The 23,685-nt window shown below is 33.5% G+C and overlaps 1 protein-coding gene across 2 annotated transcripts in view; it reads right to left on the bottom strand.

Moving 5' to 3' along the window:
* Positions 1-23,685, bottom strand: part of CEP290 (centrosomal protein 290) — a 47,772-nt gene that overhangs the window by 18,604 nt on the left and 5,483 nt on the right. For both annotated transcript variants that reach the window (XM_059846826.1, XM_059846825.1), the window contains exons 10-34: positions 23,290-23,472; positions 22,851-22,940; positions 22,653-22,775; positions 20,683-20,806; positions 19,974-20,146; positions 19,376-19,538; positions 18,660-18,760; positions 18,480-18,567; positions 17,897-18,009; positions 17,083-17,167; positions 15,804-15,946; positions 15,476-15,640; positions 14,415-14,564; positions 13,287-13,402; positions 11,712-11,814; positions 10,179-10,409; positions 8,858-9,031; positions 7,618-7,729; positions 6,650-6,855; positions 4,414-4,565; positions 3,315-3,426; positions 2,084-2,539; positions 823-987; positions 494-601; positions 281-415 (exon numbers count right to left, since the gene is read on the bottom strand). In XM_059846826.1, coding sequence (XP_059702809.1) covers positions 281-415; positions 494-601; positions 823-987; positions 2,084-2,539; positions 3,315-3,426; positions 4,414-4,565; positions 6,650-6,855; positions 7,618-7,729; positions 8,858-9,031; positions 10,179-10,409; positions 11,712-11,814; positions 13,287-13,402; positions 14,415-14,564; positions 15,476-15,640; positions 15,804-15,946; positions 17,083-17,167; positions 17,897-18,009; positions 18,480-18,567; positions 18,660-18,760; positions 19,376-19,538; positions 19,974-20,146; positions 20,683-20,806; positions 22,653-22,775; positions 22,851-22,940; positions 23,290-23,472 — 3,771 coding nt within the window. The remainder of the gene's footprint in view (positions 1-280; positions 416-493; positions 602-822; positions 988-2,083; positions 2,540-3,314; positions 3,427-4,413; positions 4,566-6,649; positions 6,856-7,617; positions 7,730-8,857; positions 9,032-10,178; positions 10,410-11,711; positions 11,815-13,286; positions 13,403-14,414; positions 14,565-15,475; positions 15,641-15,803; positions 15,947-17,082; positions 17,168-17,896; positions 18,010-18,479; positions 18,568-18,659; positions 18,761-19,375; positions 19,539-19,973; positions 20,147-20,682; positions 20,807-22,652; positions 22,776-22,850; positions 22,941-23,289; positions 23,473-23,685) is intronic.

Genomic DNA, 23,685 nt, shown 5'->3' with positions numbered 1-23,685 from the left:
ATAGTATAACTATAACTATAACTATACGTAGTCAACTGAATTTTGTACAGCAAGAGACATCTTAAGCTACTAAATGAATTATAAAATTCACCTGTATGATTTTTTCCAATGGAAAAGATATTTCATTTTACTCATGGTCTAATTATATTATTTACATTTTCTGAGTGTTAAGCTTGTCTAAATGACATTTTAAAAAGGATATTTTTCATGGGAAAAAAAACTAAAGGCATATGAAATACAAACTTTGTCATGTTAAATTATAATTTATACATTAAATTACCTCCTCCAGTGATCTGCAGGTTGCCCTAGTTTCCAGGATTGTTCGAATATGTTCCTGAATCTTTCTTAAAGCCAGCTCAAGTTGTTGTGGGATTGGCAAACTAGGGTCTGGAACTGAACCTGTAGCGTCTTCAAACTGCACAGAAAGATTCATATTCATGTAATCTGACAGCTCTGAAAAACAGGCTTATATGCCTACTTTGAGTGCATGTACCTTTAAAGCTGTGCTAAGTATTTCAGTTTGTTGATGATCATACTGGTCTAACTGGCGCTGCAGTTCTACTTCTCTCTGGTCCCAAGACATTTGCCTTTCTTCATGAAACTGTAACAAATGTTTGATAAGGTAGTTTATTTATTGAAGGCAAGGGGAATTTTATAGAAAACTTCAACTGAAAAATAGCTACCAAAAGGGAAACACTCAAATGAGCTATTAAAAAGGATTATAAAACCAAGACATAAACACCTGTGTTAAAAAGCTATTAGAAAATCAATCAGTAAAGTAAGGAATAGTATATTTTTTCAATAGCATGCAGGAATACATACCTTGTTCTGCTGTACAATTTCTTCTTCCAGGTTACTGATTGTACATTCATATTCAGAAATTATATTACGCAAATACTTCACTTCTTCTTTTTGCTTGACTAATTCTCGACTGAGTTTAAGTTCCTGCAGATGGAGCTCCTCCATTTTCATGTGCCATACAATTACCTTGCAATGGATAACACACAGAATATTATAATTTACCACAGGCCAACTAGATTCAGCTTCACTCTTTGGCTTCGAGGCAGGATTGAACTTCTCAAACTAACTGGAAGACACACGCTCTGGTTCTGCCTTTTTAAGCCTCTTCACTTTTCTTGAGAGAGAAAGCATGACAAGAGCATGAAACTGCAAGGGGAATGACTGATAAGTACTGCAGCCAACTGGAGAGGCAACAGGTTTCCCTTACACTGACGAAAGTGCATTGCAAACAATTCTCAAATTATTCAAGTTATACCTTATGTAGCTGTCCAGACTGAACAAAAAAAAAGTATGCAAGAAGTTTGGTTCGTATTTTCTAAAAGAGCAAGAGAATTCAAAACCATTAAAAACTGTATGTATCCCAAAAAATGCACATGTACTAAGAGTAACTTAAGATTTTGACTTAAGACATACTTAAGTCAAAATACTCTAGAAAAATATTTGAAAACTGACTTAAAACTATAGCATGCCTAGAGCATTACAAGCATTGCTCACACGCAGACAACTTCAGTGACAACAGATACGATCATATTATCTAACATACAGTGATCTTGAAGAGAAGTGAGAAAGCATTATTAAGATTTCAGGGTGACATTGCTTACGGTTGCAAAATATGCTTAAGCAGAATCTACATGAGCACAGTAACATTTCTAACCACGCTGTCTAAATTACTGCCCCTGGATTTATTTTTAAAAAGACAGGGATCTGGAGTGAAGATTTCACTGCAAGCCCATGGAACAAAACTTCAATTGCTACTCTGTATTTAATTTATTTATTTCATTATTTAATTATATTTGTAATTTAATTCAATTTAATATAACTGTATTTATAGTTAGGGTCTAGCTCCCATGTGCCTTATTTGGCACAAAAGAAGATAATTAGTACATATAACTGCACTGACTTTTACAGAAAACAAAATAGGATAGCTGTCATATTCTAACAGTGTATTTTGAAATCAGTAAGTTTTACATTAAAACATGTATCTAGAAAACAAACTGAACTGTAACTTAATTTAAATGCAGATCAGATAAGCAAAGCTATTCAAAGCTATAAAATCACAAACCTTTTGAGCTCCTCTCGTATCCTTCAATGCATTTACTAATTCTTCTAAACTTTTCAGTTTCAACTCCAGCTCTAATGCTCTGTTTTCTGCATTTCTACGCTCCTGCTGGGCATACTGAACTTCTTCCAAGATCTTCAGTTTGTCATTCTGTAGCTGAATCATTGTTTTAGAGAATTTTTCTTGCTGCGCTAAAGGAAGAGCACCACTAAACTGTCGCCGCAAAGACTGAACCGTCTGCTGTAGATGTTTGGCTCTATTTCTTCCTTCAAGCCGGGCAAAATATAAGGCTTGATCTCTCTCATCAAGCTTCTGCTCCAAACGTAGATTATGGATCTCCATCTTCTGTAGTTTCAACTTAAACTTCTCCAATTGGTCTACAGCAACAGATTCACTACCTTGAAGGGCTACGATATCTTGATGTAGTTTTGCAATAACTGCTTTTTCATCTGACTGTGCCTAAGAACAAAATTGATAGAACAAATTTAATTTTTCATTTTAATGTAGAATATGTTAACACAGATTATATGTAAACATAAACAAGGTATTTTTTAATATATATGTGTTACACATTGCACGTATTTTATTCCACAGAGCAGAGTAAGAATCAGCCTCTAACAGGCTTTTAATTTTTCCACTATTGTTTCTACACCCACATTTTAGAAGCACACCTTTTCAGATACTGATCTTAAAAATGGTCTCTTTCCAAAAGAGAAAGAGAAACTGAGGAAGAAATATGTACCTAAACTCAGAAAATATGATAATGTGAAAGCTGACACAAGTGTTGGGTTTAAGGTCTCAAACCATTTTATAATGTGAAACCAAATTCCAATAAATTGTTTTATCTAATAACAAATCAAAATAGCAAACCCATTGCAAATCTTTAATATTTACAAGTAATTTCTTGCCTTGTGAAAAACGATCAGACTTTCCTCACCATGAGTTTTTCCTTGACCATGAGTTATTGATGATACAAGAATGAATATTATGTAAACAATATGAAAAAAGGTCAGGATCTGTAATAGCTGCACAGCTAGAAATGGAATAAATAGAGAAGGGAATAATTTATGTAATATGAAACTTTTGAAAGGGTAAGGGCACTACAAGGACTAGCTTGCCAAGATTCTTCTGAAATACTTTTGCAGTTTTCTAATTCATTGAAAAATTTCTTCATTTCTTCTCACTCCAGGGAAAAAAGAATCCACACTGAGTTTTAATAAAGGCTAAATTTTACCTGATAATCTAAAATTTGCATTCTAAGATATTCCACTTCTTTATCTCTGTATTGCTGCCGGGCCTCCAGAGCTCTAACTTGTGTTTGTGCCACATCAGACAGTTCTCTTAACCTTCCAGGGAAAACAAGAGTATTGTGTCACTTGAAACCAGTGAATAACCTTTTAAGGTTTTCTACACAGAAGATACTAAGAAAAGATATTTAGGTATGTTTCCTCATATCAAAACATTTGGATTTCATTCTTTTCAGTATACTCTACTACTTAGAGTTCTGTTTAAGAAAATTCTTCTGTATTGCCTCTCAACTTTTTCACAGGACATTTTCCTATACATTATATAGAATTTTGCTGGCAGTAACCTACTCCAGGAAAACAATGCCATGGGTTTTTTACCTGACCTAATTATCTCTGTCTTCTATTTCTCTCTTACTTCAGGATATAAATACTCAACATTTTCTAAATGCTCAAAACATTTCATTCTCAATTCCCTTCTCTGCTTCCCCAAATCCTGTAACTTACTTGCAGTGCCAAAAATCACTGCAAGTATCCCTATAGATTTTGCTGGTTTAGGCATATAACAGGATTACATTAATTACTCAAAGACAAATGTTCATACCAACATGGCTAAAAAGCTCCATTTTGCAATTTCTGCAAAGTTAATCTCTTCTAAGTAAATGGAAATACGCCCTCCTACTGTACCTTAATGTTTGAGATATGAGTCTTTCAAAGAAAGAACTGCTTTCCAATTAGTTCTACGAGATTTTCATACACAGAACGGGGGTTGTGGCACAGAAATAAAATTAACCTTAATTAGTGCAAAAATACTAGTACAAGTATCTAATTGCACACTTACCCTATCTATCCCAGCCAGCACTTAACTCCTTGTTCAAATTGAAAGGAAACAAATCGCATTCTTTATAGTCAGGAATTAAATGTTTCATTTTCAATGCCAAATTTGGCATGTATATATGCTCAAAAATACAGGCATTGAAAATTTCATGTTAGTGATACACAAATAGTGTCTTATGTAAGACTAGTATGCCTGAATTTTCACACATTTCTGAACATACTTAATTCAAAATGTATAAATTCAAGACTTACTTTGATACTTCAATCTTGAGCTCCATCTCACGCTTCTCTAGGTCCATAATTTGTCGTCTATCTGCATCACTTACTGCCTTACTTACACTCTTTGACAGTTCATCTCTTAATTCCTGTTCCACTTTCTGTGCCTCAAGATTGATTTTGGTGAGCTTAAAAAAATCAAAACCAGAAACAAACAAACAAAATGGTATCCTAAGCACATAACTGCTCAAACTCTGCTATGAAATAGCAGCCACAAAAGTAATTTTTCTTCTTCAGTCATTACAAAATACAGTTTAGCTGTGATGAGGTTGTGTTCAAAAACCAGTTTCCCTTACTCTCTGCTTAAACATGTTTTTTGTTTGCAGGATTCCATGCACATAGCAATGGATACACAGTTTGGCACAGAAAAGGATTCTAAACTAAATACAATTTTTATTAGTGAATTTTCTTAAATGATTGCTTCAATAACTTGCAATAACTCCTCAACTAAAATGAAAAATAAAAACAGATTTTAAAAAAGACTTTAAACACTTTGGGAAATGAACAGTCTTACATATTTATATACTGCCTTTTATAGTGGCATTGGTAACACAAATAGAGGTTATAAATGCCAAGACTGACAATAATATTGTGTCTTTTTATTCATTCTAAAAAAAACTTTCTTAATTAAATTATATTCTTTCAAGCAGTCTGATTTCTCAAGTTGATTATCAAATACTGAGTAACCAATATTTCAATTCAAACGAAAAAGCATTAAAAGAAATAATCTTAATCTATCTTAACACAGAGAAGTCCCAGGACTTAATCAGTACATACAGTTGCGGGCCATTATTCTGATACCACTTCTTCTTAATAAAATAACTGATTTACTAAACAAACAAAAAGAAGTGCAGGGTATCCTCACATATCTGGAAAACTAAAAGCAGAATGCTGAAGTTGATTTATGACTTAAAAAGATGTATAGTAGAATTCTAGTTATCAGTTCTTAAACTGGTACTACTTACAGATTTCATTAATTACATCTGCACAGTCTTGCTATCTCTTTCTCAAACAAAAAAGCAATTATACCAGGTTAGGAGGTACTGATAACAGGAGTATATGAAACAGAAAATGTATGTCCTGGAACTACAGAAATGGGGAAAACGAGAGATACAGAGGTACTAGTAAGAAAGAATGGCATTAGGAGTTCATCAACTCAGAATGAAGGAAGACCATCAGACCTAAAGTAAAAAAGTATCACAAGACAAATAATATATACATTAGAGAATATGAAAAATGTGACACTAGGGTGCATCAACTAAAGAATTCCTTATAGAAATAAAATACCCATCCCATCAGAAAAGGCTTTAGCAATACTGCTGCTGAAAAGCTTTATACACCTTCAGTTACTCCATCTCCCAGATTAAATAAAATCAAAACAATGTAACAAACATTACTAAAATAACACAGAAACAGGGAGTCACACAACAGCAATCTAAAATAGACTACACTCTAGCAAAGGACAAGGAGTGGAAATTATCAGCATTCCTATCAATTATTCTCTTTCTGCCCTTGTGCTTAAATTATAGACCAGTAATGTCAAAAAAACAAGTCTGTACAATTCCTATAAAAAATTTATTTTAGAAACAATAATAAAGTCTCCTCCAAGTAAAAAAAAATTCTGTAAAAAATTCAAAAACTAATAGTGCAAACAAAAAAAACCTAACAAGTTTAAGACTATTAGGCCAGGAATACTAAGGTTCATCAGCTTCAATGGCACATGACTTCTTTTTCTGTACTATAGACAATGTATGGCATAGGACATAGCCAGTCTGTAAAAGAATTACAACACTATCATTTGCATAAGGGATGTAAAGTTCAAACTTTATTTTGAATAATTGGTAATTATAATGAAAAAATTGTAAGAAAAAGAGATCATATGGATTAGACAAAAGAAATAAGTTTGGAACAGACTTTTTCTTGCAGTCTGCTTACAAAACTAGGAAACTATCTGTCAAGATGCTCATCATGTGTTTTATTATCAACTAACTTTAAACTACCAATGAATTAATTAATTCTATTTTTACCAATGTCTTTCATATGCAAAATTGCAGCTCTTAAAGGCTACAAAACTTTCTTTTGCATCATAAGTTTATTTATACACTTATTTGTTGACACAAGTTGATATTATTGATAGAAATAATTTTTGAAAAGCTCAAAAATATGTTTTTAAGATGTATCAAATTAGGTTGTAAAATCTCAGCAGATTTACCTCAGCAAATTTTGTTTCCAATTCGAAATTACGTTCTTCTATTTGCTTTACAGTACTCCTTAAATGTTCATACATTCGTTGTGAATGCTCTGCTCTCTGTCTTTCATTTAGTTCCTTCATTTCCAGCATTGTGATCTTCTTCGAAATGGACAAAATCTCACTGTTGGTTATCGCTTTTGTGGCTTTGTCCATGGCATTGTCATCCTCTACAAGAAAAAATATTTAAATTAAGAAATACACAGACTGACTCAACAATGAAAATTATTTCCACCATGAAACCGAACAGGAGTTTTGGTTTATCTGTGTCAAGTAAACTTTAACATAACATCTGTGCATCGGGATGCACGGTTATCTTGCCTTACTACATGTTTGAAAAGTATGTAATTTGAATAAAATGCTACTATCAATTATGAATGCATGTATCTGCAACCATGATTACCGAGACTGATAGATATTTTTAATGTAGCCTTTCACCTTACACATAATACAACTGGCAAACCTTGAGGAAATTTAATTTAAAATCTGTAAAAGAAATGGGGCTAAATTACGTGAATGAAATCTACACAAAGAAACCCCACCGATTAAGAAAGAATACTTTGTTACAAGGCATGATACCAGCAAAATGAACTCACCTTCTCAACCTACTCTGAAACACTATGACTGACATATTAAGAAAAAAAAATTCAGGTGATGTTGCGTTAAAAGCTTTTAGACCCCTAACCCAGTAACCCAAGAAAGTCAAAGTGGAAGAGTTTCATGAGAAAAATACTAAACTTGTTTTTAGTCAAATTAAACTTACAAAAAAAAATTCAACACAAAAATGGACATCACTACTGAAAGACATAAAATAGTTATGATTTAATTTTCATTATTTTATGACACATCAATTTTAAAATATTTTAAAGTATTACTTTTATACAGGATGTACCATTTGATGTTTAATGTTGCAATATAACTTTCATACTTGCCCAGTTTAGTCATCTGCTCCCAAGCTTGTTCTACAGTGTGAAGTTTTTCTTTTGTGATCTCCAGTTCCTTATTCAATGAAGTTATCTGTGCTTTCAAGGATTCATTCTCACGCTATATGACAGAAAAGTTGCAAGATAACAGCAAACTATTTAATTGTAGCAGATTTCATCTTTAGTATCTACGAAATCTTTTAGATGAACAGACTTTACTTGTCTGTGACCTATAACCTACATATATGGCAACAGAAGACTATATGTTTGCAAAGTGTAAAAATATTCATCTTTGACCTCTGTATCTTACTGTCACAGCTTGTGAATACTGTGAATATTTATTACCAGCAACTGTGATTCCTACAGCAGCTGGAATTAGATGAGAAAATCTTTGTCATACTGAGCACCTCATTAACACTGGGAAAGAAGTATCTCATCCACAAAGAATACTTCATCTTGCACATAAATACCTCTTTGAGACAGACCACATTTCTTTTAGTTCTTTTAGGCATCTAATGGCATCTACGATGCCAAATGTTACTTTTGTAAATGTTCCTTCAATCCTCCAAACAGAAATACAAATTTCCACATTAACCAATAAAACAAATTGAATACTTTTTATTAATTTTCAATTTTAGTTTTCTGGACACATTTTTAGTAGATATATTATTCTCTAGCTCTATGAAGTTGCTGAAATAGGCAATGCAAGTTTTCATACTCACAAAATACCACTAAATAGACATAGGAGTACTTAATTCTTTACCACCCATGAAAAGTGGGAGGTAGTAACATATCTTTGAAGCCAACTTCACAGCTCTTGAGAAGAAACTCCCTTCTACTTCAGAATAAAAGTTTCATGAGAAGAGTTAAATATTTGCAGCACCTACAATATTTTGCAAGCACATTACGAACAATCTTTGGCTTCTTTCATGGAAGTAAAATTCCAAAGCTTTACTCTTTTCGGAACTAAACATTTCATTCCTGTGAAAGCTGGGCATTAGTAGGAGCACATACTTTGAGAGAAAGCTTTCAAAAGTGCTTACGTTAATTCTACTTTCCTTATGACCTCCAAAACTGAAGATGATAGTAAATTCCTTCTGCTGATCTCATTTTAGTAATCAGAGAACTAAGAAGAATTTCTGAGAGAACATATCCAAAGCTTAGTTTAAAGAGCAAACAAACAAATAAAAAAAGAAACAAAACAAAATGCTCTTCTGTCTGCCCATTTGAAATGTAACACAAACATTACCTCCATGTGTTCCATGTTTGTTGCCCGTTGCACAAGCAAATTATCTTTTTGTAACATCTCTCTGTATTTAGCAGTTAATGCATTGTACTGCTTATTGGCCACTTCTAGCTCAGACAATGGCACACTACAGTCCAGCACTTTTTGGAGAGCTGCAATCTTAAAGCAAGCCACTTCCTATGAAAATAAACAACACAATAGGTTTCTAAGGTCACCTAGAAATTTAAACATAAAACTACTCCACATAAAAAGAATAATACTTAATACAGTGCTTTAGATATTAGTTTATTTTTCTAAATTACTCTTCATCTTCAAAAATCACATGCAATAAACATTGACAAAAGTTCTCTGATATTCCAACTCTCTGGTTAATTTTCAAGAGTTGCTTCTCAAGGCACTGTCAAAACATATCTTGTAAAATGAATACAAGCCCTAGCAACCTGCAAGACCAACAGGTAAGATTCAGTTTCATACAATGATCATAGAATCACAGAATGGTTTGGGTTGGAAGGGCACCTTGAAGATCATCTAGTTCCGAACCACTGTGCCAGGGGCAGGGACACCTTCCACTAGACTAGGTTGCTCAGAGCCCCATCCAACCTGGCCTTGAATGCTTCCAAGGACAGCGCACTCATAACTTCTCTAGGCAACCTGTACCAGTGCCTCACCACCCTCATAGCTAAGAATTTCTTCCTAATATCTAATCTAAATCTACTCTCCTTCCTTTGAAGCCTGTCCCCCTTGTCCTGTCACCATATACCATTGTAAAAAGTCTCTCTTCATACTTCTTGTAGGCTCCTTCCAGATACTGGAAGGCCAGATTTAGGTCACTACAGAGGCTTCCTCATTTCCAGTCTGAATAATCCCAATTCTCTCAGCCTTTCCCCATAGCAGTCACACTGCTTTTGATGCAGTCCAGGACACGTTTGGCTTTCTGAGCTGCAAGTGCCCATGGCTGGGTCACGTCCAGCCTCCATCCACCAGCACCCCCGAGTCCTTCTCAGCAGAGCTGCTCTCCATCTGTTCATCCCCCAGCCGGGGTTGGTACCAGGAGTTGCCCAAACCCAAGTGCAGCACCTTGCACTTCATTTTGTTAAGCCATATGAGATTCACATGGACTCACTTACTGAGCTTGTCCAGGTCACAGTAAGCACTGTGACTTACATAAATACAAAGAATATTTCTACAAGAATTGTAACAGCAATTAGAAAGCTTTTGGAAAATGCATTCAAGAAACTAGTAATAACTCCGTTTAAAAACAAAGGGTATTTCTTTTCCAACTGTAAAAATAAAAAATGTGTGCTATTACTACTATAAAGTATACCTTGAATCGCTGCAAGTTTCCAAGCCTCCCTGTAACTGCAGTCTCCATATGTGTTATTTCACCCTTCAGTTTATCATTTTCTTTTCTCAGGTGCCGTTCCATTTCAAGTAAAGTGGTACACTGCCTTGTTAGTGATTTTTCATTAACTCGTAAAACAGTTATTTTTCTATTATTTTCTGCAAGTATTTTCTTTGTTTCATCAGGATCCATCTGAAGTGCATCGAGTAAATTCTGAAAAACATTTTTTTAACAAGACCCTTGTACAGAAATATGGTAAAGCACAGCTACATACAGGATTTCTTGTATATTTTTTAGTCTAGGTGGAAAAATTCCATTAATTTATCTGAAATAATTTCTTTTTCCTAATAAAATATATGCACACACTCAACATATGCTCAAACATACAGTATTCTAAGAAAAAGATGAATTTTCAAAACCAGTAGCTAAGTACATTTGACTGACTAACTGCAATTTTAATTAATGCTGACACTTTCAAAATTTAGAACAAGAGTGGTTCCCTTCATTCACTGTCATCAGTCTTCCCGTTTATACTAGAATAAAAAAATTGCATAGGAACAATTTTCTAAACAATATAGAAGTCCTGTGGCTCCAAACAAACCCTAATAATTTCCTGCTTTGAAAATCAAACATGTACTTGAAAAGTAAAAAATCAGAGGAGATTCCTTCCATAGTAACATTTATGTGCATGTGTGCACACACGTGTTTGTATGCATGTGTAAAAAGATGAATTGTTTCCTGTTCTCCTGAAACACTGATTCATATACATTAACAGCTACATATAATAATACACAACTGAAAGTAACAACCTTAATTCTTAGCATAAGTTAATGTGTTTCCAAGGGCTTGTTTGCATGCTCCTCCTCCCAATCAAACAGCTTAGGTAACAACAGAGAGCAGCACGGCTGTAAAGAGTGCATGTGAACAGAATCCCTGCCTTAGAAGGCATTTGCTCAAAACTGATAAGGTTGAAGACAAAGATCACCATTAACCAGACTGAAGAGTAAAATTAGTGACTTCTTTATTTGAAGTTGTCAGCTCAAAATTTATTTGCAGTTGTCAGCTTGAAAACTGGCATAAAAAACCCATACAGACTTCTAATAGCAAGGGCAGAAAGGGTTATAAGCACTCATAACCTAGTTCAGCTTCAGAAACTTCTCCACTGTCCCTGTATCTTCTACACATTTGTGAGTGACTCTTCCCTGCTGGACACCATGCCTTAGCACTCCAGATAACGGTCTGGGGGTATAGAAAGCAACAATTAAGGACCCACAGCTCATCAGGTGTGTGATGTGACCTTCTGGGGTGGTTTCTCCCCAGTGCCTGGATTAGCAGACTGCAGGAGGGCCAACAGGCACACACCTGGAGCACCCCCCTGCTAACACAGCACCCTGGGACAGGCACAAGAGGAGTGTGTACACATTTTATCCATCTAACAAACTAGAGCAGTGTATTAAAACCTCTGTTCTATGTCCTAAAATCTTTTTGAAAATTGAAAGTAACAAAATTACTTACAGAGTATGCCTTTATTTTCGTAGCATCCTCTTCTTTTTGCTCTTCTAGTTTTTTCATTTCCTTTTTTATATTTTCTGATTCTTTTTGCCAGCTTTCCTTTTGACTAAAACAATACCAAATTTTCATTTATTATAATGAAAGAGCTGATGATTTTTAAAACTGTAACTTCAAAAGCAATTCTGAAATATTGCAAACCAAGGTACTTAATTTTAGCAGTAATATAATTTGAAAAGCACATGATAAATTGTAGATGGATTACTCAAAAACAATATCCTCTGTTTAGCCTACAGCCGGATAAATGATGAAAATAATTCTTCAGTGTCTTATTTGTTCTTCAAATGTATATTATAGATACTTAAAGGATGTAACTTCCCACCCTTGTTTTGTTATTTCAGTGAAAACCACACCCAAAACATAAAAAGATTCAGCTCATTCAGCTTCACTTTGCCCCAAACTACTCTCCTCTATCCATTTTTATTTATCTATTTGGGAGAAAAAAAAAACCCTATGATCTTTCATACATGTCTAATAAGGAAGTTCCTACAGACTATATGGCACAGTTTAGGATAGTTTAAAAAATGGTTCATCATGGGTATTTTAGAAGTGGTATTTTCTCTCCAAAGAGGTACCTAAGTTTCTTAAATAATGGAGTAAAATGGAGGAGAATTAAAGAAAATTCTTTGAAAGTGACTTTAATGGGATGCCAGGTCAAAGAATCTCCTTCTGTAACTTCAGTCTGTACTAGGTTTAGAGAAGGAATCTTGAATCATCCTTTTATCCCTGTTGGATATTGGAGATATCTCACCTAGTAGTAAATGAGGCAGTATATTACAGCCTTCAATAAAAACTGTCTCTTTAATGCCTAAAAAAGAGGTAACATTGTCTGGGAATCTTACTTGATTCAAAGAACAAACAGAAGTTTCTGAATGGTTAAACCTTTATTCCAGAAGCCATCTGGGTGCCTGCTCATCCCAATCCAGAGAGCATCCAACTAATAGTTTGTTAATTGAAAAATCCAAATTATCATATTCATCCCTATCCTCCCAACAAATGAAAACACCTTTTTAAATTTTTGACCATAAGAATAATTTTATGGAATTTAGGTTCACAGAAGCATATAAAAGAATTAGGAGTCCAAAAGAAAAGAAACCAAAAAACCCCAACAACCTGAAATTTTCAGAGATCTCTGACTGTATTTTGACAGCAGTTTGCTTTTTTCCCTCCCCTCCTCCTCACTCCCAAAAACCTATTAGAACCCATACCTGAAAGCAAAAGAAAATGAGGCTAATAACCATCATACCAGGTTCTAGTAAAGTGCAAGATATCAGATGCAGAAAGCACAACGAAATCCTCATGATACAACATGCAAAATGAGAAGAGTCCAGCAGAAGACAGTTTTGTAGGAGTTTTCTGAGCCTTTACAGGACTAAAGAAAATGTATGGAGACCATATCCAAACATGGCAGCACTTCTGACATAAACCAAAGAACTATTTCAACACAGCAGAAAATTTTGTTTCAAGACTGTTAAATATTTAGATAATTGAACTTTCATAATTCAGAAAAGAGAGCAATACCTTTGATATTCTTTATACAGCAAGCCTTGTTGATGACGAATTACTGCAAATTTTCGCTTGTAGTCCTCCACTGCATCTTCTAATTGTTTAAGCAACTTTTCTTTGTTTTCCAGTTCCTAATTATTATTTTCCAAATAAAAATACAGAAGTTATTAATGTAGTTTTAAACATGAAACTAGCAATTTAATCAAAATGGCAGTCCTTTGTGTTTTCATGATAGATGCTTCAGCCATGAACTGTGTGAACTATGAATATGAAATATGCATTTTCTTTAGAAGCAACAGATGAAAAAATCCAATGAGCTTCAGCATTCACATTAATCAGTGTGGAAGAGAGCACAATTGCACTGCAGGTTTCAGCCCCCAAAGTTCAAAACACTATGACCCGTACCTAGCTCACAAAGAATACTAACTGAATGTCTAACTGGCAAGTGGCATTTTCTTCTCATTTTCTCAAATACTCTTCTAGTTTATAAGCACACAGAGCTGAAAAAATATTTTCTAATGAAAAAGTGAAAAAATTATCAAAGACAGAAAAAGATAAATTAACAATATTAAAAGGTAAGTTTTTTTTACTCCAATTCTGAAATAGTTCTTCATTACTATATGCCTGTTTGCTATGCTTCCCACGGGAATCACTGGAATTGGTTTCAATGTATTTATGCCTTTATTTACAATTGCTGATGTAATTTTGACAAATAACGGAATGAAAAATCATATAGTAAATTACTAGAGACCTTGGCTCTATAGGGAAAAACTGTTCAAGTAGGATTTGCACATGCAGACTCAGGTGTGGAATCCAGACAGCAGTAAGAGAGAGGTTCTCATAGAAAGAGTGTAACTGTGGAAGCAGAAGGAAGAGTGGGCAAATATTTAGATCAAAATCCAGATTTAAGACATAAAAATCTGAATTGCTGTCTAAAATTTAGTTAGCTATTACCTTTCATGTTTACAGAACATCAAAATTACAGCTTTAAATTACAGAATATCCCAGAGAATTTAGTAGATTTTAGAACACCAAAATAATTTTTGAGACATCTCTCATGTCCATACATGGCATTGTACTGGACTTGAAAGGAATTAGATACATGTTACAAATACTCTTTGTTTCAATGAATATATGGCTTACCTGTGTAAGATGTATTAAATATTCGTTCAGTGAATTAATTGTATTAACACTTGAAGGAGCCATTCCTTCTGGAAGATTCACTGTTTGGAAGACAATATTGGCACCTTCTGACTGATGTAGTAAGCAAATTTCATTTTTCATTTGTTCAATCTAAAGACAAGACACAAAACTCTCATAAAGAAGTACCTCCTGCTATTAGATTAAAAAAACAGTGAAAAATATATTGCTACATCAATTGTTATTAATAGCCTAATAATTTTCACTTATATTCTAAAACGCTCTAATACTCCTTAAAATATCATTTTAAAAATGCTATGATTTCATAAATCAATAAATGCGTAATAAATTAAACCAAATTTATCAAATTACCCCAGCAATCAGGGCAACTACACCTATCATCACAGTTTTATTCCAATTGTTTAAAACATGGTGCATTCCTACTCCTTTAGTAAGATTAATTTTTTGAAAGAATTATTGCAGTGGTTATTTGACAGTTTTTTCTAAATAAGTCTTTGCATATTCATTAAAATTAAAAGCTCTCTGGTTTTCTAACACTATTTTAAAGGATTAGTTTATCACCAAAGCTGTGATAAAAGGCCAGTTTAAATTTAGCTTCTTGTAAGATAATATTTCATTCATCATTCCTTCCCTGGAAGAACCATTCCACAGAATAAACTGTACAACTTAAAACAATACATAGGACTGTAAAGACTTAATTTCTGTCACATATTTATAAATTAAAAATGTAAGACTCCTGGCTTTTTTAAAGAAATACATCTGTGAGCTTTTTTGGACACAGCTGTCCCCATAAGATAGGCATGCTTGCTGTTTTATTTAACATGATGGAATATTGCAAGGATAAAGTAACATTAAGAACATCAAAATCTGAAATTAAAAAGGACAAAGTAGTAGGTCCATTACATAAATTTCAGTAAGATTTGTACAATGACACTGTTCATATAAGCTGAATTCAGTGTCTTATAGATCAAGTGGATTGTTCTAAATTACCAGAACATCCACTTTTGAAGCTGAAAATAAATTATATAAAATAAATTATATACCTTTTCATTGGCACTTGCCAGCTGATTAGACAAACTTGTTGCCTCCTTCTGAGTCTCCTTTAGCTCCTGTCTCAATTCCTCATTTCGTCCTGTAAGCTGGTCAACCTGGGCTTTCAAGTGTACACTAGCATCAAAGATCCCCTCTGCATTCTTTGACTCCATTGCCTAATGCAGTTAACACAACAAAGAAAAAGTGTAAAAAAAGCTTTAATTTCTTCAGAGTAAACTAGAGCCCTCAAGTTTAGACTACACGAAATTAGCAAAAAGAATGACATTTTATCCCTGGAAATCCTACAAAGGTAAATAATAATTTAGAAGGCAAGCTTACATGAACTAAGCGATCCAGACTAGGGATTATTAAGGCTGTTTCTCCTCCCTTCACACTAGAATCCTTTTGCATTTCCTTGATGGCTTGCAATATTTCTTTCATTCCTTGTTCAAGTTGTTTATTCTCTTCTAATAACTCTTTTACTGTAATAGAAGTTGTAAATCTGTTAAAAAACACTGAAAAAAATTATTTAAGGTTTCCTAGTACATTTCATCATGATTCTTGTTGATTTGATAAATTAAAAGAATACTCACATTATACATACATAGGCATAAGCAATTATGAAATTAAAATCAAGAGCTGCTAGGAATATCTGTGAAATGTATCTTAGTGATGAAGTATCAAAAAAAAAAAAAAAAACACTTCAATGCTTTATGGGACTCAAGTGACTTTACTGAACCTTCTAGTCTTCAATGTTTACTTCACTTTAAATTTCTTTAGTAGCCTGTCTGACCTTTACCAGTTCAGAAACACAGCCATGTTGGAAATGTCTGGGTGTGTAACAGTAAGGTATCTTGGAACTGCCTGAATTCCTTCTCCAGAATAAGAAAAAAGAGCAATTAAATTATGTGGCTGTCAAGGAGTCTCAAGACTCCTACCAGCTGTAGTTTCTCAATGAAATTCCAATTTTCAGCAAAAATGAGAAGCCTGAAAACTGAAAAAAATGCAACAAACATGTCAAAACATTCTCTGCATTCAAACAATATCACTAATCATCCTGAACACCTAGGAGTGAGCTGCAAAAACTTGAGTAGTTTCACCAAGTCTAATTTGAAAATTCAAAAAGAATTTTAAGAATTCACATTTTCTGGGGAAAAAAATTAAGCTTCTTGTCCAGAGAAATTAGAATTATTTTTATTTCTGAGTTTTCAAACAGTGCACTTCAACTAACATAGATGTATATGTAAGCAGCAAGTGGCTCTAATTCCCCAATACTTCCTTTCAGCCAGAAAAGCCCTACAACTACACAAGTTGTATAATTGTTATAAGTTGGATTACTCTCACACTTTCCTAGATCTGAATCAAGAAGGAAAAACATGAGCTAATATTTTAATGTATTTAGTGTGAATAAACTATGTTTCATATACTATCATTAGCTTGGAATCATCAAAAATGTATATTTACACATAGATACAAGGATATACACTAATATAAACACAATTTTTTTTTACAAGTCAGATATTTATGATCACAATTATAGAAACAGAACAACTAAATAAGCAAACTATCTACAGGTACCTGATAATGTTCCCTAGTTTTAAAACAGGCTGCAACTTACATTTACATTGAAATTTGGCCATTACAGTCCTGTTCTTCTCCAAATCTCTCTCTCTCTCACGTAATTCAGTTGCAAGATGTTCATTCTAAAGAAAAAAACAAAGTTTCTCCTAGACAAAAAAATATGCAGAATCTAATTTTAGCAGTTTAATATTTTAGTCCCAGACTTTTTCAAATTTGAAATAGGCATTCATGAAAATTTCCCCGTCCACATACTGGTTTCTTGCCTTAATAGGAACAGAAATGGATTCACTGGAATAGTTACAGGAGGTGTATCCACTTTAACACTGTCCACAGCAAAATATGACTCTTGGGTCATGTAGCAGCTGGAATAGTGGTCTGGTACAAACCAGATGTCTGTGTGGCCTTGTTAGCTGTAGCTCTAGTGATATGAAAACACCAAGAGCTTCAAAATTACACTTGTGTTTAACTAGTTGCCACTCTATCTCATAAATGAACCAAAAAATTGGTTTTTTCCAAGTGATCTGAATTCCCATGTAAGCCACAAGTTTTTCTAAGAAGATTTCCCACAGCCTTTCTGCTATATTTTTCTCCATCTTCAGAATTTCAGCTGGTGCTATTCTATCTGCAAGTGTGTTTCTCCATTACATGAGCTGCCAGGATGTATTTACAACAAATACAGAATATTCACTTGTCTTCTAAAAAATATTACAAATTATTAATTTTGGAATTTTTTAAAAGCAGTTAATAAAAGCCCCTAAAAAAGTATTTTAAGAAATATTTACAAAATAGGTGGTTTTAGTTTTTGAAAGAGAAATACAAGAAATGTTCATAAACTTGCTTTATGAACCTACTTTTGCTTCTACTTCAGCAATGTCATGTCTGTTCAAGAAATCCAACTTCCTCGTATTCTGTCCCTTCTCTTCAGTAAAGCTATCAGTCATCTGCATATTATCAGCATCCAATCCTAAGTGCAAGCAGATGTAAAAGTAATAAATTATTAGGAGATTTTAACTGGTCTTCAATCAAAAGAATACACTCCATTTGTTATATCTGAGTTCTAGTCTTCTACCTTTCCATCTGAGCATTATGTTACTATGAGTGGCATGGAACTGAAATTTTAAGAATTTTGAAACACATGAATTATGTAGATTTACTGGAAATTTTGGGAAGATTCTCCTACACCTATTGCAAGGCAAAGACAGAAGGCCCAGAGATGCATTCCAAGTCATCACAACTCAAGAAGATACTGGGCTGTAAGATCCAGAAATCCAAAACCACTCACCTCTTCCTACAGATTCAATGCAATGTATTAAGGCCTTTAATTTAAACAAATGAGTAAGCATAACATAGCTTCATTAACTATAAACAGAATTTTTATGCATAAGTATAAACAGAATGTTTTTGAAAGGACAGTTTTTATCAAAAACATCCTACCTATTGTTGCAACTCTTCTTCCTTTCTCCTGAGCCAACTTACGAATGTGTTTTTTCAGTTCAATTCTTTCCTCTTCTAGTCTTTCAATCTGCATATTGTTATTCACAGATCAGTATTCCATTTTGTTCAAATGCCTTTTTATTTTGTAGCTTTTACATAAAAGTAGGATTTATCACCTACCTCTTGCAAAAGAATCTGGTTTTCAGCTCTATATTGCTGCTGCTTCAGTGCTTTGCTGTTTCTGAATTCATTTAAATCAATCATTGTCTTTGGCTCAAGACCTAAAACAAAATAGATCACAGTCATTTATTACGGAGGAAAATTAATGGTAGTTAATGCAGTTAATTTATGTAAGAACATAACTAAAGAAGCAGAGTTAAAAAAAATAATTTGTTATGTAACTATCTATATAACATAAACACACATCTTATACTCCATGTATTAAGAGCAGAAGAAAGCTTAATTTTACCTCAGTTACTCAAAACCCAAAATAAAATAAAGTGGCACCTCAAATTAAATTTATATACACTTAAATTCTTCGATTCAAAAATAAGCCTATCTGAAGTTTTCTCTGTGTGTTTCATCTAGCATTACAACTTCAGGATGTTATGGTTTCCAGATACCATATTATGAAGTTTATTAGGCAATGCATGACTGAAGAGGAATCAAAGCCAAAAAAGAGTAGAGAACCTATTCCCCTACTTTGTTCACTCAAAGGAACCAGTAAGCCAAGTTCATTCATGCAGTCTTCCCAAACTAATTAAAACTACTTGGAAATATTAGCAAAACATAACAAATTATTTCCGGTGACATGGTACAGTAAAAAATTTCCATTACGGAATCCTATTTGAATTTTTACACAACAATTAATTGAACATATACTGGGTATAGCATACCTAAGCGCTCTCTGAGTTCTTCATTTTCATCAAGAAGGTCATTTATTTTAAGTTCAAGTTTATTGACTTCCTTAATTAATGACTCAATCTCATGTTCTCGTATTTTGACTTGCTTTCCTAAACCTTTGATTTCAGCAACAGCTTCTTCCAAACCGTATATTCCCTGTAAAAACCCCACATAGGAAGTAAGAACAAAACAAGTAAGAATAAAACAACCAATAGAAGACTTAACTAAAATAGACCATGAATCTTTCTTTCATTATTACACAGACAAGAAAAAATGTTTTTCAACCTCTATCACTCTTCTGCACTATGCTTAGTGGAAATGATTACTGAATAAAAAGTAGATCCTTTAAATCTGTCTTTGACTACAGAGGAGCTTGCATATTTCAAAAATGAATCCTCCAACTACATGATCCTTTGAAGAATGGTATCTTGAGCATTCAATTACTGTTCAATAGGGAAAGGAAGAACGAAGGGGAAGGGCACCAAAGTAATTTATTTAATTTTTAATTAGAACAATTAAATAAATATGGGAAGACAAAACAATCTCCTAAAAATATGATTAATATCCTCTCCACTCTTACAAACTGTTTACCAGTTCATAGTCTCTCATTCTTTTCAAAGTCTCAACAAGCTCTTTGTCCTTTTCTCTAGCATGTGCTTCTGCCAATTCTGCTGATTTCTCAGCCTCCATAGTTCTCTCTTCTAGCATTTTAAACTTTTCTTGCATATCCCCAGTTTGGTTCTGCTGAGCAAGAGATGAGTGATCTGGAAAGAAAAACTTTGATGTTTACCATTCAACTAGGAATTCTTGCTATCTGCCATTAATCAAGACAGAAACACTTCAGAAAACATTTTAAAGGAGATTTTAATTTCCTGCTCTTTTTAATTAGGAAATTACAAGACACTACAGATAAGAGGTTGGGTTCTCTTCTCCCTAACATTTCCTTCAAACAGTATTTATCATAAGTGAGTGCACAGAAAGGACACCAGAATTTATTTGGAATTGCAAGCTATTACTCCCTTTCAATTCTTCATGGAGCTGAGACATTATATTTTATGCTCTAACTTTTATAGATCAGGTATAATTTTATTGCCCGTCAAACCCACTGAGGTAATCTGGATAAATTTAAACTCTTCATGAATGTTTAATAAAAGAAAATTAAGAAAAAAATATTAGAGACTAAAATTACTCAAATACTGCAATTTTTTTCCCTGTATTTAAAAAAAAATAAAGAATGCTAAGTAAATTTGTGGTTTCTGATTTTCCTGATTTTTACATTAATACAAAACAGTCATTGTACCTTTATCTTTTTGGAGATCATCTTTTAATTTCTCAATAACGAATGCATTTTTCTCCATTTCTTTGGTATACTGTTCAACTTGCTCAGTGAGCAATCTTATCTGAGCATCTCGCTCTTGCACACCCTATGCATGCAAAATAAGAAAAGAAACTCCATTAAAGGATCCTTCTTTACTGACAGGCAAACTAGCAATACAGAGTACCACATGGGAAATGAAGAAATTACATTTAGCTAATACAAATCTATTTACAGAACATCAAATATACTATACTTACAACAGAGAGTTCAGATATTATCTAGAAGTTTGGCATATAAATGCAAAGCAGGAAAAATAAAAAAGTAAAAACAGAGCACTCAAACACAGAAAAATAAGCAGCATTTCCGTATAATGACTTTAAATTAAAACAGTACTCTCCGAGTTTGCCAATGTTAAAGTTTTGGATAATACAGATTTCTTGGCAGCTTCTTCATAAACAACTGCTGCCATTGGGAACTGAGAGATACAAGTTCAAGATAGCTAGGATGAACAATCCATCATACATGACACATGAATTGCAGACGGCCATTGAGCAAAACATCTAAATGTTCAAAATTCATATCCTATCTTGTTTTGGATGCATATACATTCATAGGTACACAGAGACTGTGGACATGACTTCTGTGTATACTCTCCTATTTCTGTACTTGTACATGAACTTCAGAAACAACATAGAAATCTTCATGTTATTTTTTCTGTGATTAATAAAAAGTGGTAAAAGATAAAAAACTGACTTGAAAAAAATTTACAGGCATTAGCAATAATAAAATATAAAATAATAATAATAATAATAATGTAATAATAAAAAGACAAAAAATCTCAAGATCCTTACTTTATATCAATGTTCTGAAAAACAACTTATAGGATTTCTTACAAATAGAGCCACATTTGAAACCTGTAAGTACAGAGCTTAGCAATTTGCAAAAACTTAGATACAACCCTTTAGAATATGAACACACATTGAAGGATAGAAAAATCAGTCCATTTTGAGTAAAAACCTGAGCAGTAACTTGATTAATTTTTAAAAGTCTGCTTAAAATACATGCTTATTTACACAAAACATTACAAAATGCCCTGCTAAGAATGCCCCCTCCTCCCCCCAGCCCCCCCCCAAAAAGCAACCTCTATAGCCATCTAATCAGCTAAAACCAAACAACTGCTTATCAAAGTTACTTTCAGCTGCTTTCCTCTTCTGAATCTTAAGGCTGATTTGTAATTTAGGGTGTTTTTCTCTTGAGAAGCTATCTGTCTCTAGGTTTGGAAGACTGCAGAGATATATCTCACCATACTGCTCAGTTTACGAGAACCCAAAATGTAACATAAATGTCATTACACATTTGTTTAGAAAACTTGAACCAAGGCAGGAAATCATCCTGGAATCAGAGAGTACGCTTTCCATAGAGACTACTTCAGGATTCCTAACGGGCCACATTATTCTGGGGGGATGGGGAGGGGGTTATGTTTTTAAAGAAAGTGGAGACATTCAAAATGATGAAGAACTATGTAATTTTGCCTGAATATGAGAGATACACAAATTCAGACAGTTCTATCATATAATGAACCACTGAGTTAATGAGATGAGACAAATGAACATAAAAAATAATGTACTAGGTAAGACCGTTCCTTAACTAACAAATTTAGTGGAAGCTAAAGCCGTATTTTAGAAACACTACATAATAGTTAGAAAAGATAAATAGTTAGAAAAGGTAGGGCCAGCCACCAAAAGTTCAGATCATACACATATACATCAAGAGAAGTTTCCTTTGTACATTGTCTATTAAGCTAACCTTGCAGTGGAACGAATCAACTTATCTCTTAATTCTCAAAATTAAGTATTTTGTATTTGCAAACTATGAAAGACTAAATACATATTTGGTCAATAGCATATGTAGTTAATGGTGGTTTCTATGTGTGCAATGTGAATGAACTGTACCTGCTGAAGGGACAGTATACTGTTTCTGTCCACATCAAGTTGGACCATTTTCATTTTCTCTTCCAAGTTAAATAACATTTGCTGATACTCTAGGAGTTCATCATCTTTTGAAGCTAAGATTTTCTGAAAAGAAGATAAAATAACATCAGAACACTTGAAGTAATTCCTAGAACAGACTTTAAAAGTACTAAAAAATACCTTCCATTCTTCAACTTTTGCATTTACAGCTGCCATGAGTGGATCATCTTCCTCGTTCTTTGCTTTCAGCTGGTCTGAAAGATCCTGAACCTAGACATGCCGTTTGGATGAACATCACATTAGGTCCAAAAAGGTTTGGACTAACCAATATATGTACAAACACACTACAGCAAGGACATAATACTTAACAGATTAGTATTACAACAGCAAGGGAATGACTTTTGAGAACAGTGCATTCTATACAAAAAAATTTTTGTGATCTGCAGTAAAATTTTAAAATCTGTACCACATTCAAAGATCACACTACTTTTAAAGAGCATTACTTTAGAGGAGCGTGTGGTTTTAACTGCATAGACAGAAGGTTTTAACTTAAGCTAAAATATGAAAACAGAGTAGAAACCTAAAAAAGAATTATACTAAATCATGAGTCATTTCTTACTTGAAATTTGTATCGATCTTTTTCTTTTCTCAACTCATCCATAATAATATCAGACTGTTGCACAATTAGTTTCATTTTGCTATATTCATCAGTCATCTTCTCCATTTCTTGCACCGATTCCTCAAGGTTTTTCCTCATTTCTTGGTTTTGAATCTCTAACTTCTCATTAGCTTCAGTCAAATTCTGCAAAAATAAAGAAAAAACTGCTTTTACAAAGTGCCTGTCTTAATACCTGAATAGGAACTTGAAAGTCTTATACAAAACTAGCACAGAATAGAGTATTTCCTCTCTAGGTTATCAATTTCAACAAACCCAAACAGCAAGTAAGACATATCTCTCTCCCTGTCAGTAACTTCATTACCTCTACCAAATTCAGAGATGCAGACTGTATGAATG

The sequence above is a fragment of the Haemorhous mexicanus genome, chromosome 5, assembly GCF_027477595.1.
Source record: "Haemorhous mexicanus isolate bHaeMex1 chromosome 5, bHaeMex1.pri, whole genome shotgun sequence".
In the NCBI taxonomy this organism is placed as follows: Eukaryota; Metazoa; Chordata; class Aves; order Passeriformes; family Fringillidae; genus Haemorhous; species Haemorhous mexicanus.
The sequence above is the reverse complement of the archived record's forward strand: the minus strand, read 5'-3'. Positions and strand labels throughout refer to the sequence as shown.